At 45.3% G+C, this 22,447-nt stretch overlaps 1 protein-coding gene across 2 annotated transcripts; it reads left to right on the top strand.

Annotated features, from left to right (window-relative positions):
- Positions 1–259: 259 nt before the first annotated feature.
- On the top strand, positions 260–21,878 carry LOC111954398 (NXPE family member 3-like). Of its 2 annotated transcripts, XM_023974130.2 has the most exons (6): positions 260–945; positions 18,809–18,918; positions 19,184–19,929; positions 20,092–20,162; positions 20,246–20,467; positions 20,575–21,878. In XM_023974130.2, the coding sequence occupies exons 2-6, from the start codon at positions 18,829–18,831 to the stop codon at positions 21,123–21,125; spliced, it is 1,680 nt and encodes a 559-aa protein (XP_023829898.1). In that variant the 5' UTR covers positions 260–945; positions 18,809–18,828; the 3' UTR covers positions 21,126–21,878. The 2 variants fall into 2 exon arrangements, with proteins under 2 accessions (XP_023829898.1, XP_023829888.1); XM_023974120.3 differs by lacking the exon at positions 260–945 and having other exon boundaries at positions 18,133–18,918.
- Positions 21,879–22,447: the final 569 nt, after the last annotated feature.

Below are 22,447 nucleotides of genomic sequence, written 5' to 3'. Positions count from 1 at the left end.
ACACTCGCATTAACATCTGCTAACCATGTGTATGTGACAAATAAAATTTGATTTGATTTGATCAATGGCAGCTACAAACCTGACGATCACCAACCCAAACCATTTTTTAACAAAAATGATTTGCTTTCACTACCTGTATGCTGTGGATACCTGRGATTGCACTCCCACTGGATGCCCACAAGATGAAACTAGGCATCGCAGAGAGCAACATAGAACAACACACATAATGGTTCTTCCTTCAGCAAATGATGTTCAGCAAACATTGTTTGCACTGCTGCACTTTTACCCTGCTTTTGTGTCTGCTCACTTGTCTATCCGGGGGATAACAGATACTCTGCTCRCTACCTATAGTTTGGCGTTGATCAGCTGAGCACCTTCCGAAGATGGGGAGCACCTCAAGGAGCATGTGATGTGATGTCAAACGAATACATGACTTCTCATGATGGAAGCTCATTTGGTGCAATGACAGGATAAGACATTACACTCATGATGCATTATAAGTTATTCTTCAAGAATAAATGGGCACGCTGTATATCATAACAGCAGGACACCTTCCAGATTGTGGTAGAAAATGTCCATCATGCAGTCGCTACCTTTTGAAAAAGGCCATGTAAAAGCTTCCTGTTGAAGCTTCCTGTTGAAGCGAGGTAGACTGCTTCCTGCCTTTGTTTATTGTCTATGTTAATGCCAAGAGACTGAACTAAGAGTTTGAACCAAAGATTGGTTATAACCACACTTTAAATGTAGTTCAGACAATGGTATGGGGTTAGTGTTATATCCACATTCGATCACTTAGAAAATGGTGGAGATGGTACAGTAAGGTGTGGCTAGCACTGAGGAGGGTTTCCTATTGCAGGAGGCCCAATTCTGTTATAAAAGGAAAGAGTAGGATACTATAACTTTATTCATTGTTTTTCTTTTAGATGCTGAAAATCGGATAGACTTGTGAGTATTCTGAGGTCATTTTATTTACAAGTTGGGAGTTTGTATATTTATAACTAACCCAAGATAGTTTATCTGTGTCGTTTACAGTGGGAACAAGAAGTGAAATTTTTTATCTTGTATTGTAATGTTGATTGACTATTGACTGACATGCTGCATTTTTTTTACTCTGATAGCCTCCTTAGCCATGTTGAACCGTTGGTTGTGAGTAGGTGACTGGTCATTAGCGGTTAGATCCACATTTGGGTTATGTGCGTCACCCCAGTAATTGAATGGGCAAAGCACGGTAAGGGTACTTAGTGCATTGACTGGCTCCAAGGGTTTTTCTAACACATAAAATGTTTGGAAGTAAGGCGTGGTATGGTTTTAATAATATGGAATAGTTAACTGCAAGTTTAGCCTTCTATCCAAGGGGRAACTGTAATTTAAGTATACATACTTTTGTTCCTTGGACACTAAATAAATATTGCCTGATTAATTTAGTATGAAAGAAGACAAACCGTAACAGAGAGGCTGAAGCAGCACTAAATYAAAGGGCAAGGAAATGGTTTGTGTTTAGTGTCTGACACCAAATAAGCTGCATGAGGAGATATATGCACAGCTGATGTGTTCTCTGAAGTCAAAATATTTTTTTTTTGTATATGGTTAACTTTTTTATCTTAGAGGTAAACAATAGGAATGGATGTAATTGAAGCCTTCGAAATCCTAGTGAAAGGTGTAAGGGAGGGAAGATGTATACTGTTAATTTGTTGAAGTTAGTTAACCCTTGATGGGATCTGGTAAACATACAGCACAWAAGTCTAGGTCAAATCTGTATTAGGGCTGTACGGGTTTAAAGTATGGTGTTATAGTGGAAAATGTGTCCAAGCTGGACTGAGTCTTGGTGGAATGAGAGACATTGTGTAGATGTTACTAGGTCAAAATGTTAGAAAGTAACAATAATGATTAAGCATAACTGCTGATTTTGACCTCAAGTTTCTAAGAATATGTAAAACTGTTAATATGTCTAAAGGGGYTGGATTTGAGTTGATTATGGATTATGATGAATTTAATAGTTGAGGCAATGTATTATATGTGATCGCTTGCTACACGTGTCGTCACTTCGTCGTAACGAGGAGAGACCAAGGCGCAGCGTGGTATGCGTACATTCAATTTATTAAACGAATGAACACTAAACAAAATAACAAAGAACGTGAAGCTATATAACACAAGTGCTGACAGGCAACTACACAGACAAGAACCCACAAAAACCAAAATGCAATGGCAACCTAAATAGGATCTCCAATCAGAGCAACGATAAACAGCTGTCTTCTTTGATTTTGGGGAAAAACCCAAAAATTCAGGGCCACCATAGACCTACAATATGCCTAGACTACAAAAACACCTTAGACATACAACACCCTTAGACAAGACAAACCATAGGATATCCACCCCTCTCACACCCTGACATTGACCAAAAATAATACAGAAAAACATAGATAAACTAGGTCAGGGCCGTGACAGTTAGGTGCGGACTCCCGACCGCAAAACCTGAACTTATAGGGGAGAGGGTCCAGTGGTGGGCATCTACCCTCGGGTGGCGGCCTGGTTCTGGACGCCCGTCCCCCAATCTTAACACTGGTTCCTCCGCCTTTGTAGAACGCTTGAAACCGTGGCTTCATCGCCAGAAGGCCCTGGACTGTGGATCATCTCCGGGAGACCGCGGCTGGGGCCCGTCGCCAGGAAGGTTTCCGGACTGGGGCCCGTCGCCAAAGGAGGTTCCGATTGGGGCCCGTCGCAGGAGGTTCCGGACTGGGGCCCCGTCGCCAGGAGGTCCGGGACTGGGGCCCGTCGCCAGGTAGGTTCCGGACTGGGGCCCGTCGCCCAAGGAGGTTCCGGACTGGGGCCCGTCGCCAAGGAGGTTCCGAACTGGGGGCCCCTCGCCAGGAGGTTCCGGAACTGAGGGGCCCGTCCGCCAAGGAGGTTCCGGACTGAGGGTACTGTCGCCGGAAGCTCTTGGACTGAGGTACTGTCGCCGGAAGCTCGGACTGAGGTACCTGTCGCGGAAGCTCTTGGACTGAAGGTTACTGTCGCCGGAAGCTCTGGACTGAGGTAGCTGTCGCCGGAAAGCTCTGGACGAGGTTACTGGTCGCCGGAAGCTCTGGACTGAGGTACGTCGCCGGAAAGCTCTGGAACGTGAGTACTGTCGCCGGAGCTTCTGGACTGCCGGTACTGTCCGCCGGAAGCTCTGGACTGGGTACTGGTCGGCCGGAAGCTCGCTGGACTGTGGAGGCGCACTGGAGGCCTGTTGCGTTGGTTGCCGGAAACTGGTGGTAACCGGGGCTGAGGGACAGCACCTCAGGGGCGACTGCGGGTAGGAAGGAACAGGACGGACCTGACTGGGGACACGCACTTGAGGAAGAGTGCGAGGAGCAGGAACAGGACACACCTGACTGGGAAAGCGCACTTGAGAGAGAGTACGAGGAGTTGGCACAGGACGCACTGGGTTGTGAAGGTATACTGGAGACCTGGTGTGTATAGCCGGCATCAATTGTTCCGTAACTTTAACACACGTTTCAGGATGAGTACGGGGAGCTGATTCAGGTGGCACCAAACTGACAACACGTTCCTTTATTCCAAATCCGGGCGTCCTCCACCAACTCAACAACTCCCCCATTTCTCCTTCTTCTCCCAGACTGGCTCTGGTCCACTCCTCGGCTCCGCCAACTGCTCCATGTGCCCCCCCCAAATAATTATCTTTGGGTTTCTGTGGCCTACCTCCCTGACGTCGTTGCTGTCCTCTCTTACTCCTAGGCGACTCCTCAGCCTGCATCCAGGGTACTGCTCCGTCCAAAATGTCCTCCCATGTCCATTCCTCCTTAACAAGCTGCTAGGTCCATTTTTGGTGGGTTCTTCTGTCACGTTCGTCGTAACGAGGAGACCAAGGCGCAGCGTGGTATGCGTACATTCTAATTTATTAAACGAATGAACACTAAACAAACTAAACAAAATAACAAACCGGACGTGAAGCTATATAACACAAGTGCTGACAGGCAACTACACATAGACAAAACCCCACAAAACCAAAATGGCAATGGCAACCTAAATAGGATCCCCAATCAGAGACAACGATAAACAGCTGTCTCTGATTGGGAACCAATTCAGGCCACCATAGACCTACAATATGCCTAGACTAACAAACACTTCTAGACATACAAAAACCCTAGACAAGACAAACAAGCATACCCACCCTCGTCACACCCTGACCTGACCAAAATAATACAGAAAACATAGATAACTAAGGTCAGGGCGTGACACATGTTCACATTACAATATATCCTTGGTAGGTTGCTGCTTGACCTTGTGATTTTGAGTTTGAACACTGAATGTCCAGGAGCTATGGAATGATAGTGGTGCTAATACCTGGACAATCTGAGGCTTTGCAGCATTAGTGGAGAGGCAATTTTCTTTTTCGATCATTTTACTCTACATAGACAAAATATGTGATGTTTTTATGAGTTGTGAGTCTCCCTCTGCCATCTCTGCCTAGAATTATTTTTCTGCACTGAGCAAATTTCAGGTCTGATGAGCACAAACTTGAACATTCTGCAAATTCTGTGCTATAACTGTGAACACTGAAGATGTACTCGATTTAAGTTCCAGTTCCAGACTGTAGTCAAGTAGACTACTGTGGCTATTTGATCATAATTGTAGGCCTACCAAAAACAATGGAGAATGGATCCCATAACATGTTAACATGGAAATAGCTGTTCTATCATTCAGCCTACAGTAGCAGCCAATATGTGGTGTTCAATGTAGGCCTACATTTCATGAGACRTGGACATTAACCTGTTTATCCACTTGTCCTTCAGACATGGAGGTGACTGAAAATAMTGTTGTGTTGTTTGATGCAAGAAACCACTTTACAAAATAAAATGCATTATTATTCCCACACCATTATTACAAATAATCAGACAAATGATGCTACCCTCTGCCTATTAGCTACTTAGCTTATTAAAGCCTGTCTCATAATACATAAACAACAATACCCCTTCAAGAAAAAAAAGCTCTTTACCTGACTCGCTTTTCAAAGATGTCTAGAAATGTACAAGTTCTGTGTTCTTGTAGATAGCAATCACTCCCCCATTCCTGTCTACAAATGATCTAGAACTGGGCTAATAACTCACTAGCTAGCAAAGGATATGAACAAATGTGCACACATAGCTACATGTAGCTCTCGCTTCGATCTCAAACAAYCATGTCTACTCACGACCACTCATGCTGTAAACACAGTCCAGTTTAAAYTGAATGGCACAGATCCATATGTGGCAATGGTCTATTTGCATATAGGCCTACTGCAGCTCTGATTGGTTATGGCACACTGGTCGGTGCAGAGTATGGGCTGAGTCTTGCATGTCAATGCAATAGAATCCTACTCCGATGCCTTATGCCTACAACAAAATCTCTTGCATAGTTAGTTTTGCATACTAAGTCTTGCATAGGTCGTTTTGTTTCGGTGTGTTGCATTGAAAGTGGCTAATATTGTGTTGATTCAATCACAATTCCCACAGTAAAAGGAACCATTGATAGTGTTAAATAAATAAGGGGGACAACTCTTGAAAGTAAAGTGAAGTTTAATCTTGTGCTTATCTGAGTGGGCTGATATTTCTTCTGCGTGGCAGTCTCGGGGATGCAGCTTAGAGGGAACATTGATGTGCACAATACTAAAATGGCCTGGAGCATTTAATATCCAATGCTTATTTGTACGACTTATCCAACTGTCCACGAATGGCAGCAAAAATACATAGCCTCATATAATTCATTTTCTAWGACACAATTAGGCATATCAGAAACTGACAAAATTGTGCAGAAGTGGAATAATAAAATACRGTAAGTGTGGGGAATAACAGTAGTGCAAACTAATTACGCTGGAGAGTTGTTCAACTGATCAAACAAAATAAAGTTAATTTGTAAGAAAATCTACARCCTAACCAAATKATTTTTYKATTTATTGTCCCCCTTCTAGAATCAAATGTACACTTTCAGGTTCAAAATCTGTTTGGCTAAATTATTTTCATWGTTACAAATCAGGTCACCCTACCAAACTTTCCTTCTAAAACAGACTGTAGGTCTGTCTGCTGCCTTTTCGTTGTCACAGCCTAAATGCCAATCACCAAAGGAGGGGACTAACCTGTGGTCATTCATAACATATACATAAAGGCTTAATGATGTAAACACAAATGTATTAACACTTAGGGAATTATCAATAACAGCTAAAACAAATAAACATTAAAGACATGTTAAAACTATACATTTCCTTTTAATTGTACTACATTTTTACATTGAATATTAGACAGGGCTGTGAATAGTGTAGTTTGTCCCAGAGCTGGTGGACGAATGGTTCTTGCCTCTCTGTCTGCTGGAGGTACTGCATGTTGGTTCCAATCTTAAAGTAACAACAAAGAAAGTTAGCAGGTCTGTTAGGAAATGCCTTTGTCACACCATCTGGATAATGGCATTTCTGTGCTGCGCCAAAAACTCTTAATGGGAAGATGGGAAACCCCATTCAATTCGTATTATTATATTCCTCTTTAATTTACAAATATCATGACATGACTGTGAGACATAGCTGTATCTAGGGGGATTTGTATTTAGCTGAGCCTGCTACAGTAGCCAGCAAAATGATTATAAATAATGATTGACAGTATGTAATCTAACTCAACACTTAACTACTAAAAACTCATTTAAATTACAATAAATAAAAGGTCAATTTACTTGTTTTTCACTGTCCAGAGAAAGTACAAGTGGTGCTTTTGAATAGCAAACACATCACATGATCAGCGTATCACACCCTGATCTGTTTCACCTGTCTTTGTGCTTGTCTCCACCCCCCTCCAGGTGTCGCCCATCTTCCTTCTTATCCCCAGTGTATTTCTACCTGTGTTCTCTGTTTGTCTGTTACCAGTTCGTCTTGTCAGGTCTTACCAGTGTGTTTTCCCGTCTCACTGCTTTCTCAAGTTCTGTTTCATTGTTTCTCCGGTTCTGACCATTCTGCCTGCCCTTACCCCAAGCCAGCCTGCCGTTCTGTACCTGCCTGACTCTGACCCATTTACGAACCTCTGCCTGTCCTGACCCCAAGCCTGCCTGCTGTTCTGTACCTTATTTGCTTGGCCCCTGTTTGGGTCTATAAACATCTGTGACTCTAGCTGTCTGCATCTGGGTCTTATCCTGAGTTCTGATACAGCAACTCCTCAGCCACTAAAAACTACTTCGGGTCATGGAATTTCAGAGATTTTCAAAATAAAAGTCCCCCACATAATAGTAGAAAATTGTAAATAACCATTCATAATACAGTATATGAGAAATTATTGTCTAAACATTAACAATGATTCACATTTGTTCATATTTAAGTGACATTTATATTAACTTTGTGTTTTAAAACATGTTCCAAGTTGAAATAAATGCCCCCAATGCGAAACACTGTATATGGAATGTATATGGAACAGCTCATAATAATGGCCATAACAGAGCAAATGTAATGGCATCAACCACCTGGAAAACATTTGTTTGATGTATTTGATACCATTCCACTGATCCCGCTCCTGTCCTTACCATGAGCCTGTTCTCCCCAATTAAGGTGCCACCAACCTCCTGTGATGGAATACATATTGACTTAGAGCAATAACTATTCTGGGTGCAGCAGTAAAAGTATTGTAGGGAATACTCAGTAGGGTCTGTAGAATGTACAGTGCCTTCGGGAAAGTATTCAGACTGCTTGACTTTTTCCTCATTTTGTTATGTTACAGCCTTATTCCAAAATGCATTAAATCGTTTTCTTTGCTCATTAATCTACACACAATACCCTATAATGACAAAGCAAAACCTGCTAATTTATATAAATAAAGAATTACATTACCATAAGTATTCAGACCCTTTACTCTATAAATGTAATTTTTGAAGTGGTTACTGTMGCACAAAGGCTGTTACGGTTATGGGTCAATGTTTTACAACCGGCTCACTTCTGAAAGGGTTAAAGCAACAGTCACATGGGAAAATGTGACATTCTTAATCTGGTGTGCCTCGGCCAGGTCAACAGGATTTTGGGGGTTCTTGTCTAGGTCTGATAAATGCACACCTGTTTTAGGAAATCAAATACAGCCAAAAGTACGAATGCCCAATCGTTGCCAATTTGTTTAATTTAAAGATAAAATAATGGTTAAAAGCCTAGGTAAAAGACTTGCTGGGACCAAAATTGTCATGAATGATCAGTTTCCGAAGGAAATTGCAGAACGGCGCAAAGTTCTGTATCCAATTTTCAAAGAAAATAGATTAAAAGCGAACGAGTAGCTCTCGTCGTTGATAAACTATATATTGATACCAGTTGTTCAGAGACACAAGACTCTCCATGGTTATTTTTAAAAATTACAAGTTCTCATGACGAGGAAATAAAACAATTCAAGCCCGGTTATGATTGTAACAATACAACAAAAAATATAGCTTTTCTATAATCTTCACATATACTAATTGAACACACAAGCACTATTTTTACATAGTGAAGATAAAAACTAAGTAAACAGAAGGCACAGTGATTGTGTGGATGGTATGGTTTGTGTTTATTTTTTTATTTTATTTGTATGTTTGGAAAGTTGAGTGAGTGAGTAATGAAATGGTTGCATATCCCAGAGCCAATGTACTGCTGTGAGCCGGGTATGAGAGGGCTTTCATGTTGTTCAGATGATGGATATACTTTTATAATGAATTATACGTCTTATTTATTTATTGTCCTATCATGGAGAACTACATTTTTTTTAATTTTTTTTTAAATAAATTATCTAATTATTTATTATCCTATTTTAATGGTACGGTCCATGGCCCTATACCCTAGAACCCACCTGAATGACCCAGATCTAAGGAGAAGTCCCTAACTGTTTTATGTGCTCGCTGTAAGCGGTCTGTATGCAGCTAAAATGAGGTCAGAGACCAAGAGAGCACTGCCCCCTCAAGATTCTGAGCCTGCTTGGCAGGGTTGGTCCTGCAAAGCCAAAGCCCCCTAAAGGGAGAGCATAATATACAAGGAAATTCTCAAGCTGCTAATGAGAACCTGTTGACGACCTGTACCTAGCCGGTGTGGGGCATTCCGGAGGGGTGCCCCCACCAGGCAGTGGCAGTGCTGGCAACACTAGCTGCAGTAACCCATGGGAGCGAGGGGTGTCACACTCGGACATTCGAGAGGGGGTATATTATGTGTGGCCCTGGGCACAAAATCAAAGTCGGACTGCATGGGAGATGCGTGGGGACATGGTCATGACGGGGGTGCCGTATTGGTGGGTTGTTTCAGGAATAAGGTGTACATGTTGACCACCATTATCTAGGATGTGACAATGTAAATAAAATCTCTATATTTGCTCATTTTGCGCGTCTTGCAGGCCTTCTCATGCAGTGCTGCAACTGCAATAGCATTTGTAAATCATGACCCATCTTGAGTTGTGCTTTGGGATGGTGCAATTGTTGAGAGAAGGTGAGGCTTTATGGTTGTGTGGGAGGGTTAGGGCTGTGTGTGTTGTTAGGGTGTAGTGTGTGTATCCGCAGCAACCTGTTGCGAAGGTAAGAAGTACAAAGGGTTGGAAGGGACAGAAGAGGAGATCCACAGCTGATATATAGTATACAAATCGACGTGACGGCAACTGGGAAATGCAGCTAGTATGCAAATTGAATTCTGAACGTTCAATTCGGGTTAAATTGGCAATTAGACATCTTGCTCTTTTTCAAAGAATGGATCCCAGTTCGGTTTCAGGCTAGCGGATATGGGATATCAGTGGTCGAGGCGTGGCGGTCCCTGCCGGGCATTGTGGCATGACAACCCAACTCGTGGATGAGGAGCGGCTTTAGTAGGGGGAATAGTAGGAATGGCACAAGTCTTTTTTGTGGAACAAAAAAATTTTATGTAGAAATGCAAATTATACATGGTAATTCGACTATATAGACACTCAATCATCTATTGTTACGTTTTTTAATAGTACGTTTCCCAAAAAATATATTCTGAGTTAAAAGACATGAAAGGTCGTTGGTCTGCATTGATGGTAAGGGTGAATAATCGAGTATAGCCAGTTACACATTGTAATGGGCTGTAGTAGAGGTGAATAATGTTATATATGTTGCTTGATTCTAGTGATTTATCCTGGGCTAAAAGAGAAGGATTATATATCTGTATTGTTTACGGAAACCCAATTCAACAGGTTTTAGATAAGTTTTTTGTGGAAAAAGAACTGGGGAGGAAAACGTTATTTCTTTCCATGGGCCAAAGAATTCCAAAAGGGGGTAGGGTCTTAACTTAACAAGTAGATGTTTATTCTCAAATGTCGCAAATTGTCTCGCAAGACAGATCGCTCAAGGTGATGGATTATTTTAAATATGACTCGCTGGACGAACACTACACACCAAAGTATGGCTTGTGTATTACGCTATACGGTCCACGAAAATGATGCATCCAAGCTTCTTTGAAAATTATACTATAAGTAGAATTATTCAAACTCTACAGCAACACTAGACTCTATTTTAAGTGGGGAGATTTTATCATCACGGTCTTAAATACCATTCATATAGACGGCGAAGGAGAAGATCTCACTACAAACATCACCCTCAGGCACCTCTAAGGAAATCATGGATCTCATGGGATATATTGGGATTACGTTGATATCATGGAGGACTTAATACCATCTTGATTTAGTGTAGGATATTACATGGCGCGAGGCCTGGAATCAGAGCTAGTCGTCTTGACTAGCTTTCTTAAGCGCATTCTCTGCTGGCACCAGAAACTGTTATAAAAGTGGTTGAGTCGTGAGAGGAGTCCGAGACGTTGGGGTCTGGGAGTCATGCGAGCATGGATTTCGGCCCATATTATTGCGTATAGGTGTGTGTCCAGTCGTTAAGAATTTATTCCACGTGTGGCGTGCATGGCTTGAGAGTGAGTTGGTGAAAGTTTAGATCCACGAAAGTGCTGACGGGGTTAGTATGATTGAATGAAGTTTGTGGGGATAGACTGAGTGGGATAGCTAGTCAATGAAGTTGTTGGCATGTGTATTTGAGGGCGGTATCTGGAGTGCGTTTGTTGCAGGTCGGACTAAATCGAGCTGAGAGTGATAGCAGGACGTGTGTGTGCAATGTACGCGAGAGTGCTCGATATATATTGTAGTGTGCGATGAGTGGGGTCGACCTCTTGGTTTACGAAGCATGTAGTGGTCACCTGGTAGAAGGTGTCGGGTGGACTGCGGGTGGGTCAAATGTGCTAGGGCAGATAGCTCATCGGTCTATGATGAAAAAGATCAAGCGAATTGTGATAGAATCAGATTGTTGAATGAGGTCTCGGAGTGAAGGTAGTTTGTGGTGCTGGGGTGTAGTTGAACAAGGAATTGTAAGGAGCTGTAACCAGTACAGTGTAGGTAGGTGAGGGTCAAGGTGAGAAGCGGGTTACATATGTGAGGCCGACGAGAATTTACGTGGTTGGCGCGAGTGACGGAAGGAGAATCACAATAGAATGAGAGTGGAGGGAATCGCTTTATTCCAGGGAAGAGATCAGGTAGATAGTAGTTTAGTGTATGTGGGTGGGGTGAGTGTTGTGTGGACTAAGGGAGTAGATTAGCGAGGACTGATGATTTGCGAGGATCTGAGGGGAAGAGGAAATGTGTGCCACGTCAGTCCAGAAGATCTGCTTGTGTTTTGTCGCAGTGTCGTGGTTCGAATGTGACGGTGTACTGTAAATGAAATGGGTGTCATGGTAGATTGGGTGTTCACAGCTTTGCCGGTATGTCGTAATTAAGTAGAAAGTTGGTGAGTTGTAGATCTAGTGTACTGTAGTTGTCCTAAATGGTATTGGACGGTTCACTCGGCGATTGGAGTTGAACTCAGAATATTAGTGTGGTATTGAGTATTGTCGAGAGGGATGGATAGGTATGCAGATTGCGTACGTCTTGCGGAATTGAAGAGACGAGGTGGCAATTTGATAATGTAGTCAATGTGTGGGTGTTCCTTAAGGCTGCCGTCCCTTCTCCACGGATGGAACTGAGAAACTCATTAATATGATTTTTTCCCTATTAATAAGGTGTAAAATTAACATCTGTACAGAAAAAGAACTTCATGTGAAGGCCAAATTTACAGAGGGGAACTGCTGTGCATGCAAGATGGGGCCTTTAGGTGGAAAACTCCAGGGCTGGATGGCATTACCAGTGGAAGTATGCAAAACGTTTTTTTGGAGTCTACTCAAAGGACCATTATTAAGCTTGTTTTTTAACCTACCTATATAAGTGAGATTTATGTGCAGGGTTACACGCAACTAAGAAGGTGTCTGCTATTCGTTGTATTTTGACTGGATGACAGGACCTTGCGAAGTGTATATATAGAGAGGAATGCCGCAGTCCGAGGAAGTTAAGTGAAATGGTGGATGACCGTCGTTACACGTTCGCTAGTTGGTTGGTGATGGCATAGTAGAAATCTAGCAAAATGCTGTGGCGTGGTAGAATATCCGAAAAGAAGAGTGTTTTGGTGCAGATTAGTGTGTGCATCCGTAGATGCAGACAGGTTTTTTACATTGGACGATGTTAATGTGGGAGTAACTGTAGTATCTTTGTGGTGCCTTGCCTGTGGTGGCGGTCGAGGGCAAGTACTGGGAAACAATATTGAGTGACATCTAGGTGAAAAGTGATCAGGGCACCAGAGGTGCGTGGGTTTGTCATAGCTTGCTTTTTGTAAAAGGCGTTATGTGATAAGTGAGGTACTGGGAGTTGTATAGTATTAGAGGTGGCTCCGTATCGAGTGATTATGGTTGTCGAAGTTGCTGTGTCTGATTCTGGGATTGATTTATGAGTAAGTAACGCCTCGGTGTAATAGTAAAGTAATGGCTCGCCACTCTCAGAAAGTTTTTAAACTATCTGTATCGAGGAGGTGTAAAGTAATGGGACACAAGGTTGTACGGACATCTTGTTGTCTATCTGGGCACTATATAGTTCTCTGTGTGTGTTGCAGTGTTAATTCAGAGCCTGTGGAGTGGATTGGCCGAGGATGTTCTCTGAAGGTGAAATTGGTTAGGTCTTGGTGTGAGATAAGGATTGAGCGAGTCAAGTCGGTAGTACTATGTAGTATTAAGGATTAGAAATCCGGTGGCTTAAACAGACTAAGGGTGTGTCATTGTAGCGTGATTGCTTCTCGATGTTTTTTTTAAAACCACAACTAGAAGTCGTCGTCGCACGGCCGTGTGTCAGTGAGAGATCTATGATATGGAGCTTTTGTCGCTACTCTCTGCTGGATGTTAGATAAGCCGACAATGATAGTGATAAATGTAATCGCGATTGAATTACTGTATTTGGAGTTTCTACTAAAAAATACAATTGGAGCTCTAGTTTTAGTACTTTTGGCCATGTGAGTTACCGAATTAGTATGTGGTCTGACGAGATGTTGTGGAACATACTCGGTATAAAGGAATTCGCAAAGAAACGGAAGGATGATCTCACTCCAGATAGACTTTTTTTGAGTAGGGATAAGTTGAGGCAATAGGATACGACAAAAATGAGAAAATAAAGAGTAAGAATCTTGCTACCAGATGTGAAAGGGAAAATGAGTCTGTCCTAAGTTTGTGGAAAAATCACCTGATTAACTCTTAGTCATATGGACTACAGTTTACCTAATTGTGCTTTATTGGTTTTGCCTTTAGGCTCTAGTGACTCGCTTTTAAATTAGAGTGATACAAAAAGTATTCTTCCCCATTTTTTTTGAGAACAGCTAAGCAGATAAAATGGTAAAAAGGGACCCTAATTTATCACTGAACAATATATGAATTCCGGAGCAGAAATTATTAAATATAAAGCATTAGACTCTTCAGCTACGGCATCAGTCCATACAGTTGTATTATTAAGTGTCCAAGACTGTGTTCTCTATAAAATTGGGTAGACGAATGTCTGCATCCTATGTTCCAAGGAAGGGCCTTTTTCTTTTATCGCTGTACACGACCTGACTCACTTTCGGTTTTGATTTGAAGAGAAGAAATATATCTCCAAGATATCCTTATTATTTTAAAACACAAAGCCACTTAGAAAGTTGGTTGCAATGTCTCAAGTTTAATCACTGAACAGGAGCGAGCGGAACAATACGTATGTAACGAGAAAATTTCGTGGTTAAATTCAAATATATTTTGAGTTAAAATTTACGAGAATTATGTAAGTGTATGAAAGTGGAAAGGACTATTTTATTTGTGCAATGAATATCGTAAGTAGATATGAGGTTGTCGAATATCAAAGGACGTGGTGGGAGTTATGTTCACCACATGCAGCTAACTGCACGACATGATGAAATGTCTGCTCTACGCGCCAGATTACAAACCAATTAATTGCAAGCTTACGCCACAAAAATGGAAGAGGCAAGTAGAAGGGGATAAAAAGTAAGGAACTTGTCATGTCGGCCCTGTTAATTAAAAGAACATAAATGTTACAAGAAAAAGTGGATAAATAAAAAACATATACCAATTTTCATTTAAGGACCAAAAACTGACAGCTGTGACATAATAAAATTGGCAAAATTAGTTGGGAAGAGATTTTTCGATGTAACCATTCCATGGCACATGTTTTGAATTGATCGCATGAAATCAGACGCCGGATGACAAAACTTCGAATTTTTTTAATTTATAATTAACTGGTGAACAAAAATTCTTTTGCAACTATAGAATTGTTATATAATGGGGTATACATTCTTCCCAGCTCTGTCCAGATTCTGTATGGAGGAGGCTAGAGTCATTAGAATCATTTATATTTGGTAATGTTCCCATCATGTAGCTCGTTTTTGGTCACATGGGTCCCAAGGAATGGCCTTTGGAAGAATTCGCAACATTGTGCCTAGAGACTGAAAATCAGCTACAAGCGTGACTGCAATATCTGGGGGATTTGCTAGAAAACGCCATGTCAATCAATCGTAATAATATAGTATATATTATTTTAGCAAAATTGTATTTTTATTATCATATTCTGTATGTATAGCTATGAGAATAGGAAGGTTTCAACTGTCTTTTGTGAAAGCATCAACTAGGTCTGGGTGGGGTCATCCTGTCCACGGTGGGCTGCGGGCCCTCAGGCTCTGGGCGTGGTCCCACCCGCACCAATAGGTCAATTGCCCACTCGATCTTTTGTAGCCCCTCTCGCTCATGAAACCACACGCCCAATATAAAACTCCACACGCTGATGAGATTTGGTGATATGGGGCGTGGATGGGGGATAAGGGGCAGCACTCCGGGGTTCGTCTGTAGGGCTGGCATACCGTACATGAGGGTCGCTACGTCTCAGGGACTGGAGGGACGCGCAGCTCGACTGTGGAGGCAGCTGATGAGGGGTACGGCTGCTGGCGTGACACTGGGCTGCTATGGGCTTCCGCGTTGGAAAAACGTGGCCCCCTCGGCTGCTATGGCTGGACTCTGGCTGCTCATAGGCTCGCTGTAGCAGGTCTCTGGCTGCTCAATGGCTCGCTGAAGCGCAGGCTCTGGCTGCTCATGCTCGCGTGAGGGCTCCTGGCTGCTCATGGCTGCCTGACGGCTTGGCTGCTCGAATGGCTGCTGTACGGCTCTGGGCTGCTCATGGGCATTCGCTGAGGCTCTGGCTGCTATGGCTCTGCTGACGGCTCTGGCTGCATCATGGCTCGCTGACGGCATCTGCTGCCTATGGTTGTCTACACCTGTCTATGCTCATGTGTCTGTTTCGATTTGCTCGTGACGGCTCTGGCTGCTCATATGGCTAGTCGCGAACGTTGGCTCGGCTGGCTCATGGCTCGCTGCCGGCTATGGCTGATCCTGTCTGGCGGACGGCTCTGGCTGATCCTGTCCTGGCGGATCGGCTCTAGCGGCTCGGGACAGACGGGCCTCAAGAGGTGCTTGGCAGACGGGCAGTCAGACGGTGCTTGGCCAGACCGGGGCAGCTCAGACGGTGCTTGGCAGACGGGGGCAGCTCGACGGTGCTTGGCAGACGGGCAGCTCAGACGGTGCTTGGCAGACGGGCCAGCTCAGAACGCGGGTGCGTGGTGGCAGTGACGGGCAGCTTCAGGACGGTGCTTGGAGACGGGCAGCTAAGACGGTGCTTGGCAGACGGGCCAGCTCCAGACGGTGCTGTGGCAGATCGGGCAGCTCAGACGGTGCTTGGCAGACGGGCAGCTCTGACGGTGCTTGGCACGACGGGCAGCTCTGACGTGGCGCTTGGCAGACGGGCTAGCGTCTGACGGTGCTTTGGGTCAGACTGGCAGCTCTGGCCGGCTGAGGCAGTCGACTGTATGCCTGGTGCCGGTGTGCCGGAACGCGAGGGTGGATCGAGTCGTATTGGTTGGGGCCTAGAGGACATTGTGGGCTGCTCACCTTTGAGGCTAGGTCTTAGTGCGGGGAGAAGGAACATCGTTGGGCTATGATTCGTGGCCTCTGCCTGGAGACGGCACTCAGTTGAGGCCTTGAGTGTGCGTGGTTGCCGGCGAACTCCCGGTGGTCACGCCTGCGGGCTGCTGGGGATGCAACGCAGGGATTCTGGCATGGGGCTTGACGGTATTGCCGGGTGAGGAGTGTATGTGAGATTATCATGACAGGGTGCAGTATGCGGTGGTAGTTGGCCGCTTGGCGACGCGCAGCAGTGTAGGCCGTAGATGTGCGTGGTGCCCTCTGGTGGGCAGACGTTGGTGTGGTTTAGGGCGCTCGGCCGACTTGAGTGTGTGAGGGTTGTGTCGGTTGTCGGGTGTAGGTGCTGGGTATTGTGTGTTGGCATTGGGGTGGTGTGTTTGGAGTTGGGTGGACACGACGCGCGTCATTGTGCTCAGAGGGCCTAGTGTCGGGGAGGACAGTACAGCAGGGCGATTTCACGCTGGAATGTGCGGTCATTAGAGATGTCGTGTGCGGAGAATTCTGTATAGTCATCTCATGTGTAGGGGGTTTGTGGGGGGCGTCGTGGTGGGCGGGCGTTGGGTGGACAGCTGGATGGCGTGTGGTTGTGTATGAGGTGGAGGCGAGCGGGCCACTCGGTAAGAGGCGGATGAGGTAGCTTGGGGGGGTGCGTGAGGGTCATCGCTACATCAGGGGCTCTTGAGTCACGGGGAGTGTTAAATGGGAATTCAGGTGCAGGTGAGGTCGATCGGATCTGCTGTGAGACGGCAGTCAGGGATGGCGCTTTGGTGTGTGGTGAGGGTGCAGCTGGGTGGGTCATGATGGGGGCTGGATGACACGCGACGGAGGCGCGGAATGGAGTGGCTAAGCTATGTGGTCGTGCGCAGGGATGGGGGAATCACGCGCTCGCGGTGAAGGACGTTCCACGCGCCGCACGAGGGAAGGGCCGTGCTAGCGGTGAGGGTGCAGGCACGTGGTACGTGGCGGGACCCTTGGTTATCGCGGGTCTGGGGGCGGGGAAGGTGGCGCCAGGAAATCCTGGGTACTGTGGCTGCAGGGGTAGGCGGTCGTGTGCTATCACTTCGTTGAGCGAGACCATGCAGAGCCTTGCGTGCGATAGCCTTTAGCTGCGATTGGTTGGGTGCTGTCTGGCCGCTGCGTGTTGACCCGACCAGTGGCGGGGGAGGTGGCTATAGACCGAGGAGCTGAGCTGTGAGGCGAGACCGGGGAGCACTGCGTGGTATTATGTGGCTCAACTGCGTGAATTGTCTGGCGTGCTCGCATGCTATGCTGCTGCGCTGGGTCGTTGGCGCGCGACGAGAGGTGCGACGGCACTCTCTGGGGTATGACAGACGCGTTTGGAGGGCTTGGCCGGTGGGGTCGGGACCGCGGCTTGTCATGGGCACGCGGGCGCCGTGGTTCCAGTGGGTCAATACTGAAGTTGTGCTGAGCCGCCGAGTTGGTCGGGAGGATGTGCTGGTGATTACCGGCAATGTCCGGGCTAGGTGTGCAGCCACGTACTGCTGAGGACGTGACTCAGGCCCGTGTGATGGTCGCTCTGGTGAGGCCGCATCGTGCGTGGGAGTGTGCGTGTGCGATGCATGCCCTGAGCCGTGACTGTCGAGTCTAGAGTCAGTGTATTGGATCGGACGCTTTCGCAGTGTTGTTGTCGTTCTTGTTACGCCCGCAGGTGACCGATGAAATTTTTGGGGTTCCTTTCGGTTTTCCAAGCCACGTCTCCTTGCTGCTCCTCATACCACCGCTCCTGGGCTTTCGCTGCCTCCCTCTCTTCAAAGAGCGGCGATATTCCCTCTGTCTGAGCCCAGAGTCCCTTTCCGTCCAGAATCTCCTCCCAATTCCTGTAATCCTGCGTTTGTTGTTGCTGCTTTCTCCCTCGTTGCTTGATCCTTGGTTGGTGGGTGATTCTGTAACGGTTGCTCTCCTCCTCTTCGTCTGAAGAGGAGAAGCAGGGATCGGACCAATACGCATCGAGGTATTCTGACATAATGAATTTATTGACAAGACGAACACTGACACGATCTACACTTGAATGATACAAAATAACAAAACGACGTAGACTGACCTAAACATGAGAACTTACATAGACACGAAGAACGCACGAACAGGAACAGACTACATACACGAACGACAACCGAAACAGTCCCGTGTGGTGCGACATACACAGACACGGAAGACAATCACCCACAAACAAACAGTGAGAACATCCTACCTTAATATGGTTCTCAATCAGAGGAAATGTAAAACATCTGCCTCTAATTGAGAACCATATCAGGCAACCCATTTAAACCAACATAGAAACACATAACATAGAATGCCCACCCCAACTCACGCCCTGACCAACTAAACACATACAAAACAAGAGAAAACAGGTCAGGAACGTGACACAAGTGGAGAAATCATGTTGTTGTATTTTGAGTGTAACAGCCACATGCTATGCAAACACAGAGTAGATGAACAGATTATTTATGTCAATATCAGGGGGACTGGCGACTGGGGCCATGTGGAACCGCAGGTCCAAATATAGATGCATCTTCCTGCTGACCCTGGCAGGCCTTGTCTTCTTTTTACGCAACAACAACATTCTGGAGGTGAGGAGAGAAAGTGTTCTTCTCCCATTACCATCTACCTACATTTGCCTACCACCAGTGGAGGCTGCTGAGGGGAGGACAGCTCATAATAATGACTGGAATGGAATAAATGGAGTGGTATCAACCACATGGAAACCACATCTTTGATGTGTTTGATGCCATTCCATTTGCTCCATTCCAGCCATTATTATGAGCCGTCATCCCCTCAGCAGCCTCCATTGCTTACCACCCGTTCCCCCTTAGTGACCTCTATTCTCCTCCACAGCGGAAATTGCACCCACACAGGATCCACTCAGAGGGCCCTCCTCCCCTGGACCGCGAGCGACGCTTCTGTAGCCACTTGGGTACAAATCCCTCACCTGAGGAGGCTCTGGAGGAGCGTTACCTCCTGGAGTCCATCGCCTGGCCAGAGCCTCAGCCATGGTCCACGTCTTCACCCCTGAACCAGACCAGTGACCCTGCACACAGCCAGTTTGCAATCCTCCCTGCAGGGGGTAGGAGAGAGTGGCACGTGGGGGACCAGCTGGAGGCTCTGGTCATTATGAAAGATTTTCAGGGACTTCCCAAGAGCCATGGCGGGGACTTCTTGCTGGCCCGGCTGCACTCCCCAGAGCTGGAGGCAGGTGTTGCAGGACATGTATTGGACCACGGGAATGGGACTTACTCTGCCATTTTTCCATTACTGTGGGAGGGGTCTGTATGGGTGGACGTGACATTGGTCCATCCTAGTGAGGCAGTTCCTGTTCTACGGCGCTTACGTGAGGAACACCCCGACAGGATGCTTTACAAGAGCCTGTTTCGCTCTGGATTACTGTCTGAGACCACCATGTGTAACCTGTGCCTGCCAACTAACCAGCAGCCGCTGTGCAATTACACAGATCCCCACACAGGTGAACCCTGGTACTGCTACAAGCCCAAGCTGCTGCTGAGCTGTGATACACGGATCAACCACTTCAAGGCAGGCTACCAGAAAGATCTGATAACCAAGAAAGAAGCACTGCTTTTCCAAAGGTAAGTGCGGGGTAAAAAAAGAGTGGTTTTGGGAATAAATGTAAGTTTTACCTTGGACATATGCAGCATATTTGCCTTTTGTCATATATAAATTACAGAGTATGGTTCTGGGGAATGTTATTACTTGCTATCAAATGTAAAATGATTCTCTATCTTTTTTAGTGGCGTAAACCTCAAAACACGTATTCATGCTAAGGCGTATGACAGTGTCACTGTGCTACCTAAGAAAAAAGGTAGGAGTTTTGTAGTGTGAAGAAAATCTGAGTTTCTGTAAAGTGGTGGTAGCTGGTGCCTCATGCCTCCTCTTGTATTTCAGACAAACAAGAGGTGGAAAGCAACAGTGAAAAGGCAGCGCCTATCAGGACCACAGCCTCTGGGTATTACTTCCAAGGGTCATGGCGGGGGCTGGGTGGTGTCGTGATGCACCAGTTTAACGACCCCTCTGCCATTACTCAGTGTCTGAAGGGCAAGATGGTATACATGTATGGAGACTCCACCGTCAGACAGTACTACGAGTTCCTCACCAGCTTCTTGCCAGGTGACTGCTGTTTGCCAATACAATTACATCTCAAACTCAGATGTCTCAGGTGTATTCAAATTCTCTCTCTCTCTCCCTCAACATTTATCTCCCTCTCTCTCTCAAAGAGCTGAGGGAGTTCAACCTTCAAAGTCCTGTGAGCGCAGGGCCCTTCATGGCAGTGGACATCACCCATAACATCCTGTTGAAGTACCGGAGCCATGGTCCCCCCATCTCCTGGACCCCTATCAGCGTCAGTCAGCTGCGCTATGTAGCTAACGAGCTGGATGGCCTTGCCGGGGGCTCAGACACTATTGTCGTCATCAGCATTTGGGTTCATTTCAGCACCTTCCCTGTGCAGGCCTACATTCGCCGACTACGCCACATTCGAAGGGCGGTGGTGCGGCTTCTGGACCGGGCTCCGAAGACCGTGGTAGTGGTGCGCTCAGCCAACCTCCGGGCCCAAAGCCTACAGGAGAGCCTCATCTTCAGTGACTGGTTCTCAGTGCAGTTGGACGGGGTACTCAAGGCCATGTTCAGAGGCCTGAATATCTTGTTAGTGGACACCTGGGAGATGACCCTTGCCCACCACCACCCTCACGATATCCACCCATGTCCTCCCATCATCAAGAACATGATAAACACTATCCTCTCTCACGTCTGCCCAGTGAAGAACTAGCAGAGAGAGTTAAATTAGTTCTGCCACAATTCTTCATTGTTCAACACCTGTGCAATATTGATCAAATAACTAGCATGGGCGGAGCATAGTCTGACCGGCATTACATGATTCATCACTTGAGCCCGCAAAATTTTAACAACTTTGGCCTATTTATTGCCTTTACCTCCCTTATCTTACCTCATTTGCACACACTGTTTATATACTTTTCCCCCCTATTGTGTTATTGACTGTATGTTTGTTTATTCCATGTTTGATTATTCCACTCTGTGTTGTTTGTGTCGCACTGCTTTGCTTTATCTTGGCCAAGTCGCAGTTGTAAATGAGAACTTGGTCTCAACTAGCCTACCTGGTTAAATAAAGGTGAAATAAAAAAAATTAAAATATATTTTTTAAACAACTGCCAAAACAAAGTAGGTCTCAACACCATTAAGTCAAAATGACAATGGCATCCTACTAGCATATTTGTGACCCAATTCAGGAAACTAGGTGTATGTCGCAACTCACAACTTCACAGGAGAGCTGGTTGAATGTAAACATATTTTTTTATCAAAATGCGTTTATATTGGCAGAAATGCCTTCTTGAACATGTGAACTTTCATGTGCCTTAATGAAACTTTTATGCCATCTGTAAATACAAATAAAATTGTTAAATTACGAGCCTAGTTGGTTTATCCAAAGAAAAAGTCAGGAACTTTCCCGCTAGCCATGATTGGCTGAGATAAAGAGTGGGCTGGACATGCCGAGAGATGAGTTTTAGATTGGTCTGCAGTGTAGCATCTTGTAAAATGAGCTGCTTGTTATGCGTAGYTAATCCTTTCTACTGCAGTTTATTTGAAAGATAGAACGTTATCCATGGAGAACTGCAAATATGTTGCTACTGCTCTCAATAACATTGCTGCCCTGAATTTATCAGGCGCTATTGACAAAGGTCAGTGGGAAAAAGTTGTGATGGACTACTTTCTGGAGGACGATCGTGCCAAGTTGARTCTCTCTGACTCTGAAAATGAGTCAGACGATGACGAAATCCCTGATTTAGGTTAGAAAAAATATTGACAAGACATTGTAGAGTCTTCTGATGACAGTGATAGGGAAGAAACAGCGATCAACAGTGTTGTTGTCAAGGAATTTGACCGGGTTTTGAAATCAGTGGAACACAACAGGTCAAACAAGCAGGGCAAACGAAACAGAAACGACACAGAACATCTTATTTAATAAAAGGGGTTGCAGTCTGCTATGAAGCTTTCATCCATGTATACGGGTAAGAATCTAGCTACAGTTTCATATATTATACGTTTCTAATTTTGTCAGAACATAGTTTTCAT

This window comes from Salvelinus sp. IW2-2015, linkage group LG3, assembly GCF_002910315.2.
Source record: "Salvelinus sp. IW2-2015 linkage group LG3, ASM291031v2, whole genome shotgun sequence".
Lineage (NCBI taxonomy): Eukaryota > Metazoa > Chordata > Actinopteri > Salmoniformes > Salmonidae > Salvelinus > Salvelinus sp. IW2-2015.
Note: the sequence above shows the minus strand (reverse complement) of the source record. Positions and strands in the feature narration are given on the sequence as shown.